Source organism: Arachis hypogaea, chromosome 17, assembly GCF_003086295.3.
Source record: "Arachis hypogaea cultivar Tifrunner chromosome 17, arahy.Tifrunner.gnm2.J5K5, whole genome shotgun sequence".
Classification (NCBI taxonomy): Eukaryota; Viridiplantae; Streptophyta; class Magnoliopsida; order Fabales; family Fabaceae; genus Arachis; species Arachis hypogaea.
The window spans coordinates 2178325-2195181 of NC_092052.1; the positions used below are offsets into that span (position 1 = coordinate 2178325).

At 28.2% G+C, this 16857-nt stretch overlaps 2 protein-coding genes across 2 annotated transcripts; both read right to left on the bottom strand.

The window, feature by feature from the left end:
• Positions 1-535: 535 nt before the first annotated feature.
• LOC112766592 (uncharacterized) lies at positions 536-2153 on the bottom strand. The gene has a single exon (XM_025812492.3). It carries the CDS (start codon positions 2057-2059, stop codon positions 785-787), a length of 1275 nt encoding a protein of 424 aa, XP_025668277.1. The 5' UTR covers positions 2060-2153; the 3' UTR covers positions 536-784.
• Positions 2154-9663: 7510 nt separating this feature from the next.
• LOC112765855 (probable serine/threonine-protein kinase WNK11) lies at positions 9664-11936 on the bottom strand. Its single transcript, XM_025811715.2, has 3 exons — positions 11775-11936; positions 10886-11389; positions 9664-10365 (listed from the first exon to the last, which is right to left on the bottom strand). The coding sequence occupies exons 1-3, from the start codon at positions 11775-11777 to the stop codon at positions 9973-9975; spliced, it is 900 nt and encodes a 299-aa protein (XP_025667500.1). The 5' UTR covers positions 11778-11936; the 3' UTR covers positions 9664-9972.
• Between the last annotated feature and the right edge of the window lie 4921 nt (positions 11937-16857).

A 16857-nucleotide genomic window follows, 5' to 3' on the forward strand; every position in this document is an offset into this window, starting at 1 on the left:
ATGAAAGGGTATATTGCTAGGGTAAAGAGTGAAGAGTGAAAATTGCTTTTTATAGAATTAAAAAAAATTCACCAATAAAAATTTATATGTTCATTATAAATTAAAGAAAAATCTTCACTCTTTACCCAATTCTACTCTAAATTCCCGAATAAAACAGGAGTACATTTGACACCATTTACATTCGATATATAGCAAATCATAATAGAGTCAAGTAGGAAAACAAATATATCCCAAGTCCTACGATGAATTCAAGAGTATCATAAGCTTCTTTAATCCTCTCAATCTGTAAAAAGAAGTCAGCAAGAGTAATAGATTTTCCATTTTCCAATATTCTTGGAGCTCAAGAAATCAAAACTAGAAGCCAATATGCAAGATATCGAAGACAATAATTTCAGAGATATACTTAGGCAAAATAGGAGGTAGTAGAATTTCAAGCTAAACTTTGATAAGCCTTTTACTTTAAAGTAAGGGACCATTCGTCTCATAATTTCTATGGAGTTATCTGACAATATGAAATCTAAACAACTTAAAAGAGTTTTCTGAACTGAGAAAACAATATTTTGATTCTCCTTCTCACAAATCAATCTAAAGCTCAATTATAGGAATATTGGATAGTAGCAATAGCAAGTTATAAAATGATCAAAACAGAACTCAAAAAGAATAACAAAACAAATTATGCTTGATACAAAATCTGCCAGAGGACTCAACAAATGAAAACAACACATGGCAGCCACCAAGAGTTAAATCAAGCAGTGAAATCTAACAGTAAATCCTAACAATAACCTTAAGCAGCCTTCTTACTTTTCTTGGCCCTCACTTTCTTTTTCAAATCAGCTTCTTCTGACTTCAATAGAGATAGTTTCTTCTTGATATTCTTCCCCTTCTTTCCTGAATCTCCATCCTCAACAGATAATTCACTATTCTGATTCTTCTTGATGGAATTTTCCTTCATCACTTTCGCAGATTTATCCTTTTTACCACTTCTCTTAACAGATTTTTTCAATTCTTTGACACTGCTCAACTCACTCAATGCCCCTTTCTTCCTCTTCTTATTCGCCAATTCTCCACTACCTTTTCCAGCATCCTTTAAATCTTCCTCCATAACAACACCACCACCATCATCCTCACTACCTGCCACATCTTCAACATTATCCTCACCAACTTCGCTATCCATGTATCTAACTTCATGAATCCTCCCCTTCTTCTTCTTCTTCACCGCCTTCGCGCCACTATGGTCTTCGCCCTCTTCCTCCTCCCCCATCGTCTGCTTCTCTTTCTCCGCCTCCTCAACCTTACTTCCCTCAATCCTCAACTTCACCTCCGGAACAGCCTGGAAAACAGGCAGCGCCAGCGACTCGTAAAGCTTAACATGCAAGGACCTCACATTCGCCCACTTCTTCGGCACAACCTCAACAACCCCCTCAATGGCAGCCATCATATTCTCAACAATCTGCTCGCTCTCCATGGAAACCTTGGCAACCTTCACAACACAACAAGTCCCCGTTCCAAGAAACAGAAGCGCCGACGAACACGCCTTATCCACCTGCTCCTTCCAATTCTTCTTAGTCAAGTCCACCTGCACCGGCACCTTCTTCTTCTTAAAGAATTTCTTCCCCAACAGCCTGGGCATCAAAGGCACCACTCTCTTATCAGCGAAAAAAAGATCATATGAATCACAGAGCTTCCGCTTCGCCTCAAAAGGGCGGTAATCGGAGGCCAGCTTCGACAACTTGAGGACCTTGGAAACGGCGACGTTATCGGCCTTGATCTTCTTTTGAGCTTCTTGTTTAGTGAGTTTGGATTTGGACCTGTCGTCGATGATGAGGCAAGTTTCGTTGAAGGGAGAGAGGAGAGAGTGGGGTAAAGGGACCTTGTAAGGGTTAACGCGGGATTTGTGAGGGATGGTTTTCAGAGTGACGACTAAGTAAACGAATTCTTCGTCGGCGTCGAAGAGTTTGGGTTTGTGAGACTCGGAATTGGAATCTCGCCACTTCAGGAGAGCCTCCACGGCGTTCTTCACCGTCTCGGTGGGTATTCTTGGAGAGGCTGCGGAAGCCATTTCGGAGAATGGGTGCGGGGCGGGTAATTAGGGTTTTGGATTTTTGCCTTTGAGGTTTTAGAGGGGTTTGATAAAATAGTGTCGGAGTCTGAGCTGTTTTTTTTTTAAAAAAAGAACAAATTAATTTTTCTCAGTTTACTGAAAAACAATTTGGGGGGAAAGGGGAAGAAAAATTTACTCACATATAGTTTTGTAAAATTTTTATTTTTAAAATTATAAATTTTATAAAATAATTTAAAAATTAAGAATAACAAATATTTAAAAATAAATATAAAAATTTATAAGTTATTTAAATTTTAAAATGTACAAAATTTATAAATTTAAATTAAATAAAAAATTAAAAAAATTATTATTATATTATTATTATGTATAACAAAATTAAGATAAATATTTATAAAGTAATTATTTATAAATATTATATAAGTTTATTTATTTTTTTTAACAGTGTTTAATTTAAAGTAAAGATAAAATATTATATTTAAAGTATTTTTTATCTTCATGTATAATTCTAAATTTTATATTTAATTTTTAAATTATTTGTAATTTTATTATTTTTTTTAAATTTTATTTATATTTTTATTATATTTTTTCATTGTATCATACACTATTATTTTTTTTATTATTATTTTCTATATGCATGATTGTCATTGTCTTACCATAATTGTTATATTGTTTTATTCTCCTTTTTTATTTTCTTTTTCTCCTCTCACCTTCTCTTTAATTATCATCAAGTACCATATCACAATTTTATATCTTGTCTATCATTTTGATCTATAATCATTGGTTCTGTTAATTTTTATGAGTTGTTAAAGTGTTATTAAAAGAATTTATTTTTATGTCTTTTAAATATCTAGATGTATAAAAATAATAATTTTTTTCTTGATGTGCATGTTAAGTAATTTTATTGATCAATTAAAAAAAATTAAGACAAAGTATTAAAAGTTTTTGTTCAAATTATCAAAATTTAATGTTAGTAGCCTTAAAAAATAGTATCAAAATATATTATTTTTAACTGATATAATAAAAATAGTATATTATTGTAAATTTTTAACTAATAATTATAAATTTAAATTACAATTTAATATAATACCTTAGAATAGAAGATTGTCACTACTTTTCATATTTGACTGCAGTTTTATGTTTGTTTTATTGTGCACATTAGTTAAACTATGTTTTATTATTTCATATTGTATGTTTTGAAATAATGTGATTGTACTATAAGAATGATATTAGTTTTTATAACTAATGCGAATCTTCTTACTATTTTGTTTGTTATTTAAATACTATCCATAAAAAGTAATTACTTAAAGTAAAACACTATATAAAAGAAAATAAAAAAAACTTTTAAATTTATCATTCTGGTTTATTTCTTAATTATCACTTGATATTACTCAAATTTAATAGGTTGATAGTGGTGATTCTTTTTTATTAGTTACAAAATTTCAACTCTCTCTCTCTTAATTTTATTAAATAATTTTTTTAGGTCAGAATATTTTTAACTTTCTCTATAATAAGTATTTTTTAAATTATCTAATACATATAATGTCACATCTTTTCATTTTATCTTGAAAGTTTCATATTTTTTTGAGTAAAGTATCATTTTTATCTCTAACGTTTGGGGTAAGTTCCAAAGTTGTCCCTAACTTCAAAATTGACTCAATATTATCGTGCCGTTAGAGATTCGTTAACAGAATTGACGGCGGGACAAAATTAAAATGATTTTGAAATATTAGGGACTTAAATAGGACGAAAACGTTGGGGACAAAAAGCGATATATAAAAATAAATTTTAGTTTTATCCTTCAATAATATTAATTTTTTACTGTATATAGTATTCAATTAATTTTTAATCATATCTAAGTAAATTACACTTAATCACATTGCTTTCATTCTAAATAAATTTACTTTTTTATAATTTTATATTTAAAGTTATAAGTTAATATGAAAATATAAAAAAATTATTTAAAATGAAAGTAGTGTGAAAAATTAATTAAGGAATTTTAAAGTTAAATTATATTTTTTCTACTTATTTTATTTTATTTTGATTATCTAAATTAGCATGTATATTATCTACTTATTTTCTATTATTTATGCAATATTCTTATAGAGATGAAATGTGAGTATGTAATCAAAAATTATTTTTCAAAATTAAACTTATCTATTCATAAGTACGTTATGTTACCGAGAAAAAATATATTATTATCCTCAAGCTTGTGTGAAATATAAACATAATAATAAAGTTGTAATTTGAATATGTAAAGAACCTAAAATAAAAATAATTTTATACATGAATAAAGAAGTAATATAATTTGTTATTTTAAATTTAAAAAAAATAACAAAGTAAGTATTGATTGAAAAATCTCAAAATAATTATAGTAAAATAATCAAATGTTACCATGTCTTAAATAAACATAAAAATATTGTAGTTTGGTTGTATTTAAAAAAAATATAAAAATAGTTTTAAAAAAATGCTAGTAGTAGCAAACTCTAAGTTGAAATATTAGATTTAGTTACTTATTTAAAAAGTTTAAATTACACCTTTACAGTTTTTAACTGTTATTTATGCAAGAAAAAAATATATTAGAAAAAAAAAGCTTTGATTATTATTACAACTTGATCCTTGATATATTGGATTTTTTACTACAATTCCTTTTCTCCTTCTTGCTACATTTTTATTTTCAAATATTAGTGTCATAATCTTATCACAAAAATTAACTGCATATACGATTTTTAAAAATATAATGACAGTAAAATTAATATATTTATTTAGAAAAATTACAAAATAAATGATTAATGGTATATATCAATTAAATGATATTATAAATCATAAATTTAATTTATCATTTCATAATTTTATTTTCTAAAAATTACATGTATGCATATAATGAATTCTCTATTTATGTTGTTTAAAAGTCGAGACTAAAAATTAGAATACAATATTAAAGAGTATGTAGTGAGTACTAAACTATATAAACTAAGACTAATTTTTTTCCCTTGTCTTTATCTCTTCTAAATCTCACAAATGATAAAACAATTTATTTTTCAGTTAAAATTTGATTAAGCATACTTTTTTCTCTTTAGAAAATCGCTTCATTCTTTATTATCTATGTAAACCATATAATTGCAAAAAATGTGTATTCTATCTTCTCTCAATCTTACTTGACCATGACCTAATATAGCATAAATAAACATATTTCATACTACCTGACATCACTCACAAATTATTAAAAAAATATAATCAGTTTTTATAGTATCATTAAAAATAGAGGTTTTATAGATAATTTGTAATTGAGTTTTTGGCATGTTTAATTATGAGTCGTTTATCTTTTTACAATCTTTTGGAGTCAAAAAAATAAAAATATTTCAATACATAATTGATTTAATAAATTGGAGAAAGATACATAGAGATAAAAAAGAATTAATAAAAGTAGATGAAGACCCGAGAAAAGATAATGGAATAAGGAAGAAGACGATGTGGATGAAAAGTACAAAGTTATTCTAATAACGTGATTATAAAGTGAGAGAAATTGGTGGAAGTTTTTTTAAATCGAATAATTGACGTTAAGTGGAAAGTTAATTAGAAAGGGTAATATTGGAAAGAAATTTTAGACACCAAATCCATGTATTACCATTATATATTGTTATAGATATTACTGAGTTAAAATAATTATTTTTAATTTAAATTATAAAATAAACAGAATAATTATACTTTATAAAGTACAGTTTAAATATGAAATATTTATTATCTAATTTAAATCATTTAACTTTATTCTTTTTCTATTACCAAAACTTGATTTTGAATTATATAAAATAATCAATTTTAATTATACCAAATATCCAATTATACTAAAGATAATATTTAAAAAAAATTTAATTAATTTAAATTTCAATTATTATCAAAATTACTTATGACTCCTAATTACTTTTAAGCTTCAATATATATATATATATATATATATATATATATCATAAAGCTTTATTTAATTACTTTTAGTAAAATAATTTTCTTAGAATAAATTTTTTAACAAATATATTAATTTTATTTTTTCAAAAACTTAGATTGTTACAGCAAAATGAAATAAGGACTAACGTTTTTTTTTTTCACAAATTAGTAGCAACATAAAATAAGTGAGAAAAGTCTATCAGTTGTTAAGCAGTCGCTAATTCCTCACTAAATAAGCTTTTGATTAGTGACTCAATTGCGATCACTTACTTCTAAGATTTTCTCGGTTAGTTTTGGATTTGTTATAACTCTGCGACGAATTTCCAACAAGATTAGCGAGTAATTTGCTACAAAATAGATAGGATATAGCTTTTGCTTTGCAGCGAAATTGCAGTTGTCAAGTCGCTCGCGAAACTAAACTTGCGACAACTTAGCGAGAAATATATTTCGCCCGCTAATCAGCGACTTGAAATCAGCGAACAAAGTATGTCAGTTGTTAAACGGTCGCAAATTTCTCGCTACTTAGGTCCTAGGTGCTCAATATCCGTATTTCCACTTTAGCGACTAATTAGCAAGGAACACTTCCCTAATTGAATGATTTATACATTGCGACGAGTTAGCGACGACTATTTTCTGTCGCTATCCTAATTTTGAATTTGACAATATTATGCGACAAATTAGCGAGAAACTAGTTGCTCGCTAAAAATAAAAACTTTGGTGACAAATTAGCTAGGAAATTGTCCTTCGCAAAATGTATTTCAAGTCTTTGTGACGGATTAGCTAGTAACATTGTTCCTCACTAATTAGACTTTTTGCACAAAGTTTATTTAGCGACGAACTAGTGTGTGAATTGTTTCTCGCTAATTGTATATCAAACAATTGCGACGGAATAGTGACAATAATATCCCTCACTACTTTACTTTTATTCAATTGAATCCCTAAGTGATTGATTTGCTAGAACATTGTCACTCGCTAATTAATTTGTGACAAATTAGCGAGAAAATTTTTCTCGCTCTTTTTTTAGCTACAAAAGTCAATTTGCGAGAAACAAACTTACTCGTGAATCTCTCGCTAATCATTCACTTTTCTCAAGTTCGGATATTTTGTGACCGCTCATTAATTTTGTCGTTAATACCTCACTAATTTCTTGTAAGTTAGTGACGGATTAGTGACAAAAAATATTTCTCACAAAAATCCGTCGTTAATTTGTCAAATTCTTGTAGTGGTAGGATAACATTAAATCTATTTAAAATTTTTGAGACTGAAATAAAATATTTAAAATATTAAAAATCAAATTAAATTTTATTTTGAAGATTAAAATAATGTTTTATTTTATTATTTATTATATCTATATGTATTGGATTCTGTAACCATGCATCAAGTTCTGTTTAAGTCATATCGTATAAACCTGTATGTTGACACAATTTTTTCAAGTAACATATATGAACATATTTGAGCGAATAATCTTTATTATATTCCACTACCATAGGCTATATATATATGATATGACAACGAAGAAATTAATATTAATATAAGAGCCAACACATAACACCAATAACTGTTATTTAATTGAATATCTTATGGGCACCCTTCCTTAGGAATTAACTCATTTTCATGGACTACATTCTCTTATCTCCAATTTTATTTAAATGTTTGACAAATATTTTTATTTATCGAACAAACAAAAAATCATATATTAAACAAATACACAAAAATTGTACATATAATATTAGCCTAACCAAGATTCCTATAATTCAATCAAATCTAGAGGTAAAGTAGTCACAAAAAAAAAAAAAAATTCGTTTAGGGTTTATGGTTTAGGGTTTAGAGGTGATCAAGTGAAGTAGGTGTAATGTACATTTTGGTTTGGTCTTGGTAGCCAATCGTTGCTTAGTGGGCTGAGCATCAAAGACGTGGTCACATAGCCTGCCAAAATTATTATCATGATTTTTGTCAAAAACTTGAATCACATTTTCTTTTTCTTTATAAATTGTAAGATCATCACTCACTAAAATTATCTTTATACGAAAAAAAACAAGTGAGAACTAATAAATAGTTTGATGAGATAATACTCAAAAATTGGTTCTAACCTAAATATTTTAAAATCTTTAAGTAAAATTAGAATTATAATTTTAAATGCTTTGTAAAGAACAAATTAAGGTAAAAAAAAGATTCAATTGTCACTTTTTTTTTTTAGTTGTTCACGGTATCCCTCAATTCGACAAGTCAATCACTAATCCGTCGTGAATTTGAGCTTCATTTAATGGTCTGTTGCTGTTGTTGCATGACAAGGCAAGATTCGAACCCAATACTTATTTAAACGGACAAATAAGCTGTCAGTAGAAGCTATCAATCTATTTCAACATATCATTAACCGTTATGTGACAAAAACAAATTCAGAGACTAATTTGAGTTATTAATACTAAGTTGAAAAATCAAATTGAATGTCAAAAAATTAGAGACCAGATTGAGGTGTGAGTGTAACTACAAAGGTTAATTTAAATATTAACTCATAATTTAACATATTTAACTAAATTATCATCTACAATTTTTAATTATCATATTTACGTGAAAACAATTTGAAATGAATAGTCACCAAATTGTAAATGTAGTATCACACTTTTGAGAAAAAGAAGATCGAAAGAAGAATATTAAAAAATGAAAACCAACCACCCAAGATATAGGGTTAACAAAACTTTAAAGGCAATATACATAGTGTTTATTGCTTTAAGGAGCAAAGAAATTAAAAAAAAAAACATTGGTGGCATACACACACAAATCACAAGGCCAAAGGGGGTCCATGAAATAATTTCCCAACAACATTGAGTGGGATTGCACCACTAATAAATATTCTACATATGCCCCCTTTTTAGGTTCACACATAAATCTCTTCACTATTAAGCTTAATTAGTAGCTTTATTCCCAATAGCCGTTTGTCCCACATTTTAAATTCTGAAAACAGCTCAGTTTTCTTGTGCTAGTTATCTTCTGTATGCTGTCCACAAGACACAAGTATCATCATATTGCTCAAATCATGCTAAATAATAAATACATTTGACTTTTCTTTTTCTGACTTTCAAATCATATGAAGAAAATTAATTTTTCTTTTTTTGAATTGCTTGTTTCCATACTGCTTGTGAGTTACTTGGAATATAGGGAATCACAGCTGTCCGACTGATAAGCTTTACGGTCTCTAGTCGGGCGAATGGTGAAGGGTAACTTGTAAGGACACTTCGACATTCAAATTAGAATAGATTTTAAAAGTAGAGTTTTAGGGGTGTGTATAACGTACTTGCGACTCCCTTTTATATAGGTTTGGCCATCTTATCTTATCTTAGTTAGGAGGTGGCCGATATTTGAATTTGAATGACGGTAAGGAATATATTCAGAAAAAGATGATTCGAATTTTGGGACCGAGTCATCGTTGGATTGTTGTCCGTGAGTATTTTTCTTATTTTGATTGTTTCAAGCCCTATTTTGCAAAGTTGAATATGTCAATGATAAGGTGCTTGATATTAGAAACAAACCTTTTGATTTTCCAAACCAAATTATTTTTTTCATTTCGTTGGTTTACAATGCAAAATATGTTCAATAAGTAAAATCTTAGAACTATTTGTTGGTTTACAATTGTTGTATAAACTTCTAATATGAAATATTTGAAATTTAAAAACAGAAAACTATATATCATTATAAGTAAGAAATTCCTATGTACAAAATCTATAAAATGACAACATCACCAATCAAACCTTCCCTAGGTTGAACTACTTTAAGCCATGTTCAAATTTATCAAATTTCACACCCTACCCAAAAAAAAGAGACTTGGTCTTAGCCAAGAGACAAATTGACACAGAAACTAGAAGGAAAAGGAAAAGGGGAAAAATGAATACTTTATATTAAAAAAAATAAAGTAAAGAAAAACACATGAACATTTTTTTATATCTGACATAGAACACAAAATTTAGCATGAACAATCACAAATCAGTTTCATCATTTTCATCATCTTCTTCAAGTTCATCAAAGAAAGAATCCTTAAGAAGCTCAGAAGCAGAAGGTCTTGCCCTTGGTTGAGCAATGCACCTCTCAATGAATGCCTTCACCTCTGAATCCTTAACCTTTTTCAGTGCATCTGGCCTCACACCAGAAGAAACCTTCTTGTAGATCTTTGCAACATTGTCACACTCACTATAAGGAATCTCAAGTGTCACCATCTCCAATACACACAACCCAAATGAGTATATGTCCACCAGTTCCGTGTAGTGCTCGTCGTATAGCTCCGGTGCCATGAATTCCGGCGTGCCGAGGATCGAGTGTGCTGAATGGTTCTTCTCCACAATTGCAGCCAAACCCAAGTCACCAATCTTAACCTAATAAGATTGGAACTTTGGTTATTAATTTGATACTGAGACAAAGTAATTGCACAGTTCGTGCTGATATAATCATACACCAAGAGTCCCATAAGCAAAAGAATGTTAGTTAGGTAGAAGATTAAAAATATTCAGAGATAAACCCTAGAGTGGTCTCTGAAATTAGCCGCCTACACTAAAATAGTCTTCCAGATCCCAATTGCACCAATTTCAGATACGTAATTGGTGCAATTGGAATTTCGGCGGATTATTTTAGTGCACGTGGCTGATTTCGGGACTAATTTGGGGCTAAGATACGTAATACAATAGCTTAAGGTATATAGTTTGACCATTTTTGCCAACCTAAAATGAGACACCGTGCCTTGTTGAAGTTAGATATTTAGATCCTACACATGTATAAAATCAAAGGATACTGCTCCAATTTTTTGAAAAGTTTTTATTTTTAACTTGTGAAAGACGCAATCAATGAATAATTGAAGGAAAAATAAAAAACCAGAATTTGAGGGGAAAATAGATTTACCTGGCCAACATTCCCATTGACAAAAACATTGCTGCAATTCAAGTCCCTATGGATGATGCAGGGTTCATGAGTGTGCAAATAATTCAACCCTCTAAGAATCTGCTTTGACCACTTCTTAAGTGCCTTCAATGAAACATGTCTATGCTTCTTCCTATACTCCCTCAGATTCCCACTTGTGCAAACCTCAGTGATGAAATTCAGTGTGTTCTTGTTCTCATCCTTCCAAACACTGTAGAGTGCAATGATGTTCTTGTGTGCTAAGCTTCTCAGAAGCCTCACCTCAGAGTAAAGCCTATCCACCATGGCAGGGTCATCACAGAAATTTCTCAGCTTCACTTGGTTCCATGCAACTTCTATACCTTCTTCTTGATCAAATGCACGGTACACTTTCTTCACAGCACCAGATCCTAATAGCTCTGTGTATCTACCATAGCGTCCAGTAGGGTCAACTTCAACAAATGGCTCAGCATCTTTGTCACTTGGGTCAGGATTAACACTTGGCATCTGTGACACAAAACATCAAACACCTACCACGCATCAAAAAACAAGGATCATAATAATCATAATGAGGCAATAATAAGTAATAGCCATCAAGCCATCAACATCAAATCGGTTTCAAAATCAAATATTAGCTAAAATTATTGGTGAAGATTTTTAACTTTTTTGGTGGAACAAATCCAGAATGTTATCATGCCTTGTGGGAGAAAAAGGAACAACCCCATTAAACAAAGATTCTTGCTTTACATGGAAAAGTAAACAAATTAATTTCACGATAGAATTAAAAAAACAAAAAACAAAGAAGCATATGATAGTAGTTGACGCATTGAACAGAAAAACCATCATAATTCAGAACATAATGCATATCAAAGACTATGGTGTTGATGGTTACCATGAAAAAATTCACTGACTTGGAGCCTCAAGGGGAAAGAGGAGACGCCAAAGTCTGCAACTTTATGCAGAAAAATACTAAAAAGAGGAGAGAGAAAAAAAGGGTAAGTGGAAGAATTAGATGAAAGGAGGGAGAGAGAGAGAGAGAGAGAGAGAACAACTTGAACTGAATTTTATATTTATATATATAGAAAAGGAGGAGAGTGAGTCCAATCTAATTAATTAGGATTATTAATTATAATTCTCAAATGTTAATTTTATACAAGATTTTAATTCCTTTTTTTCAAATCTAACTTCCCTATCTAATTGATTTTGTAAAAGTATAATATCTTTTAATTAATGCAGCAGAGTAAGTAACATATTAAACTACAATTATTTTAAGTTAAATGTATATTCGAGAAAGTAGTAATCGAAATCTTATCCAAATATCTGAATTAAAATTAAACAATATATATTACTTATAAGATATTTATTTAATTATTTTTACTAATAATATTTCTTTAAAATTTAAATCAATAGCGTGAAGTTGAATTTTCTTTGTCACACGTTTTGAGTCATGCTCATAAATTGGTAGATTAATGTCATGTTTTTTCTAAGTAATGTGGGTTTTGATTTTTAAATTCTTTTTGGTGGAGTAAAGTCAAATGGAGTAACCTACGGATTAATGGTAAACAAAGGCGTTTTTTTTTTTTGGTAATTAAAATAATAAAAAAAAGTTTGAAGGTCAACGTTTTGAAGCGGCGATGGAATGAAGGGGGGCATGACATAAGCCATGTTTAGATGCTTCATAGCTTTCCAGCTATTCAGGAACAAACTACTTGCTTTCTCTTTCTTTCTTTGCCTTCTAAGAAAAATCTTTGGCATAGTTAGGAAGAAAAAGAAAAAAAAAAAAAGAAAGTTGTGGGTATTTGAATATAATCATCATCGTATCTTATATTAAGGGAATTAATTATATTATATGTACACTAAAATTATTTATTAAAATTAATTATTATATATTTATTTATAAATATATATGTTATGGTATTTAATTTATTTTAAATGTGTATTTTATATTTTAATATATATTTTATATTAGTGATTGATTTTGATATATAAATTATATTTTTGTAATTAGATAGATATAAATATAAAAAATTAATTTTTTGGTAGCGTTTATTTTGAGATATTGGGAGACTGGGATTTAGTATTATATTTGTTGATTCAAAGAGTGGAATTAAAATTTCAGTCTCTATCTTTAAAATTTCAGTATCTTAGTACCTCCAAAAAGTAAGGACACACGAGACTGAAATTTATTATTTTTGGAAAAAGAGACAAAAACTTTAATAATATTTATACTTAAAATAATCTCATTTCAATTAATTAGTTCCAACTATATTTTTTGTGCAAATTAAATTAGAATTTTATTATTATTTCTTAAATTTATTTTAATTTCTGTCTCTGTATCTCTCTTCTAAACGCTATCTTAGTTGTTCAATACTAATTAATTTTTATTATAAAATTATTTTTTAGATATTTAAGATTAATAGAATTTAAAATTTAAAATTTAAAGTTTAAAATTTAAAATAAAAACAAATTTAAAAAAAAGAATGATATTGTTTAAAAGATATTAGCTCGCACGTTGATTTTTTTATTAGAGATTCATATTGTATTTAATAATATGCGAGTAATATCTTAAGTATAAATAAAATAATAATGATTATATTCAAAAAATATATTTGGGAAAAAATTCAAGGCTATTTCTTAAATTGAAGGTTGTCTTGATTTTGTACTTTAAAGAATCACATTCTATTGTTGTTGACAAGAATCCTGTAAAGATAAAGATATAGTAGATAGGATTTTTACCCCTTTTTCTTAAAACAAATGCTTACTTTTTTTTATTGTGTGGGATTAAAGAAAATAAAGATTTACTTAGAGGTTTTGGTTTCTCTAATTACGCTTGATTTGGTAAAATTCTATTTTTAAAATTAGTAATTAAAAATAATTTTTAATAAATACGAACAACAATAAATACGTTTAATAAAATATTTTTTAAAATTTAAAAATATTATAATAGATATTAATATAAGAATTAAATTTAAATACTAATTAATATATAAAATTATATTAAATTTTTAATTTTGATAATTATAAATTATGTTTGAAAAATTCAACTTTAGATATTTTCAAAAACACTTGCATTTTTTAAAAGTTATAAATACAAACACATAATTTTTTTAAATTACAAAAAACAAATGAAAAATTTGTGCTTTTCAAATAATAAAAAAAATACAAACACCTCTTTAAAAAATTTTACTAAACCAAATCTTAAATAAAATGTATTAATAATAGTAATAATAATATTAAAGAGTGTAGTATAAAAAAGAATTAATCGAATTTGAATCATTTATACTTTAAGGAAATTCGAAAACAGATTTTACCGAATCTCTAGGATTTTCGGAATAGAAATCTTTTATAGATGAAGTTGTCAACTATCGACTAGTTGTTGTGTTTGTATACCTAACAGGCTTTTAAATTTTCTTTATGAAATTAAACCTTTTGGTGAAAACTCAGGTGAAGTCGACTTCACGTGAAGTTGATACCTAAGAGCCGTTAGATGATTTGACTGTTTTGACTAAATTTTTATCTAACGGCTCTCAGATATCAACTTCACGTGGAGTCGACTTCACCTGAGTTTCCATCAAAACCTTTTCTATAAGATACAAAATTATTCTTAAAATTATGTATTCAAGAATTAGTTATAGAAGCCAGAGACATACCAACAAAACAAGGGTTTGAGAGCACTGATGAAGAATGAAGTTCCACTCCCAAAGACCTAGATCACAATAATTCAAATCCTGTAAAACGAAAATGTTATCAAAATCACTTAGTCTAATTAAATAATAATTTAATTTTTATACAAGTGTATCTAATCACATAATATTATATTAATAAATAATTATCTTTTATATTAACCGCGTGATCATCGAAAAAAAGGTTATTGAAATTACACAATTGTGTAAAACGTTTTACACCGTGCATAAAAATTAAACCCATTAAATAATATGATAAGTATTATCTATAAAATATCTTGACCGTGATTTATTATAATAACATTGTTTTCGTAAAAAATAAAATTTATTGAAAGAATTAATTACATCCAAAGAAGGATCAATTCCATTTGGGAATAAAGATGATGGGAGAAAATTCATGGACTACTAATTAAATTTTGTATACAATTTTACGATTAAATTCGTTTCATGAATTCTTTAATTACCAAAATGGAAAAAATAAAACGTATCATGATTTCTTTCCATATCCTGATCCACCCTTCATTCCTTTTTTCCAGAAGACATTGACCCTAATTATAGATGGCTAATTGTTTGATATAATTTTAATTAAAAAATCAAATTAAAAGTGAATTTCAATATTAAAAAAAGCATCAAATTTACGGTTTTTTAAACAAATTTGTTAAGAAACAATATTTTAAGGGAATGGTGAATGCTATCTTACTCTCTCAAAAGTTACATGTAAGTTATTATTATTTTTTTTTACCAAAGATATGAAGATTCGAACCCGCAACCTCTTAGATGAGTATGAGAAGATTATGCCATTTGAGCTATTACTCATTGGCAAGTTACATGTAAGTTATCCTCTCTTATATGTTATATTTTAATTGGGTGTTTATTTTAATTTGAGTTACTTTAATCTCATGAGAGTTCATAATATCTTAGAAGACGAGGACGGAAAAAAGAAAATAGAACACCCAACAAGATGATGATACTTAGGAGGCACAACGACGACGACAAAGGAGTGGGAAGGAGTAAACATAATTAGAGAGAGTTGAAGTACCTTTTCTAAAAGAATGATTTGGAAAGAGAAAATAAGACACCCAATGAGATGGTGATGTTTGAGAGGCGTAACGACAACGATGAAGGAGTACAATGGGGAGGAGTAAACTTAATTAGAGAGAATTGGAGTGAATGATTTGGGAAGAAAAAATAAGACGCCCAATGAGACAGTGATGCTTGGGAGACATAATGATAACAACGAAAGGAGAAGTAAACACAATTAGAGAAAGTTATAGTACCTTTTCTAAAAGAATTATTTGGGAAGAGAAAACGAAACACCAATGAGACAGTGATGCTTGGGAGACGCAACGAAAGAGTAAAGAAGGTAACTCAGGTTAAAATAAACACCCAATTAAAAGATGATAACTTACATGTTACTTTAGAGATGGTAGGATAGCATTCACCAACAAATTAATATTTTATGACTCAATTGATTCTTCATCATTTAATTATAAGATTAAGAACTACGTTTTTAGAATTCTTTCGGTTGAAAACTGGATAATTATGCACATAATCAAAGCAAACAACAAAAGGTTTATGATTCTTTAATCTATAGTATCTTCTATTCTACTAATGAACTGCATGTGGCGCTGTATGTATGATCCAAAAACAAAACTCACAGACAAAGAAATAATTAAATTAAATTAAAAAAAAATAATTAAAGCATACATAATTTGTTGTTATTTGGAAGAGTGGGATTGAAAGATTATTGTTACCTGATTCTGTGAAGTGTGAAGAACGAAGCTCCCAATAGAGTTGTGTTAGTGTTATTAACACTTAATTAGCACTCTTAAGTCTTCAACACTTGAAGGTTTAAAGTAATTTTAACCTATACAAATATGAGTGAGAAGAAAAATTCCCCTAAACTATTAGCCCAATTTGTAGTGCCTGTTTACCGCCACAAGAGGTAACAGCTTCCTCTAATTTAGGGATTGAAAAATCTTTTTATATCTTTATATTAATATTTGATATTGCATTTATATAGACAATGATCAAATTAGGTTTGAATAGTAGTTTTTTGTTTTTCTCCTTAAGAAAATTATATATAGACTATAGAGCCACGTTAGTATATATAAGATTAGATAAAATTGAATGATACAATTAATAGGCACATGATCCAACATACAGAAGATTAGGGGATTTTTTTTCCTTCTAAATAATCTATATAAATAAGATGTTAGTAAGATGATTAATTAATATGTATCTATATGATAAAAGTTTAGGTGAATAAAAAATGTCACGAAAATTATATGA

Bases quoted from the DNA above. Each gene is read 5' to 3' on its own strand.
- LOC112766592 (XM_025812492.3), bottom strand. From the start codon at position 2,059: ATGGCTTCCGCAGCCTCTCCAAGAATACCCACCGAGACGGTGAAGAAC.
- LOC112765855 (XM_025811715.2), bottom strand. The intron at 10,366-10,885 runs GTAAATCTATTT...CAATCTTATTAG, and splicing joins TCAATGGGAATGTTGGCCAG to GTTAAGATTGGTGACTTGGG.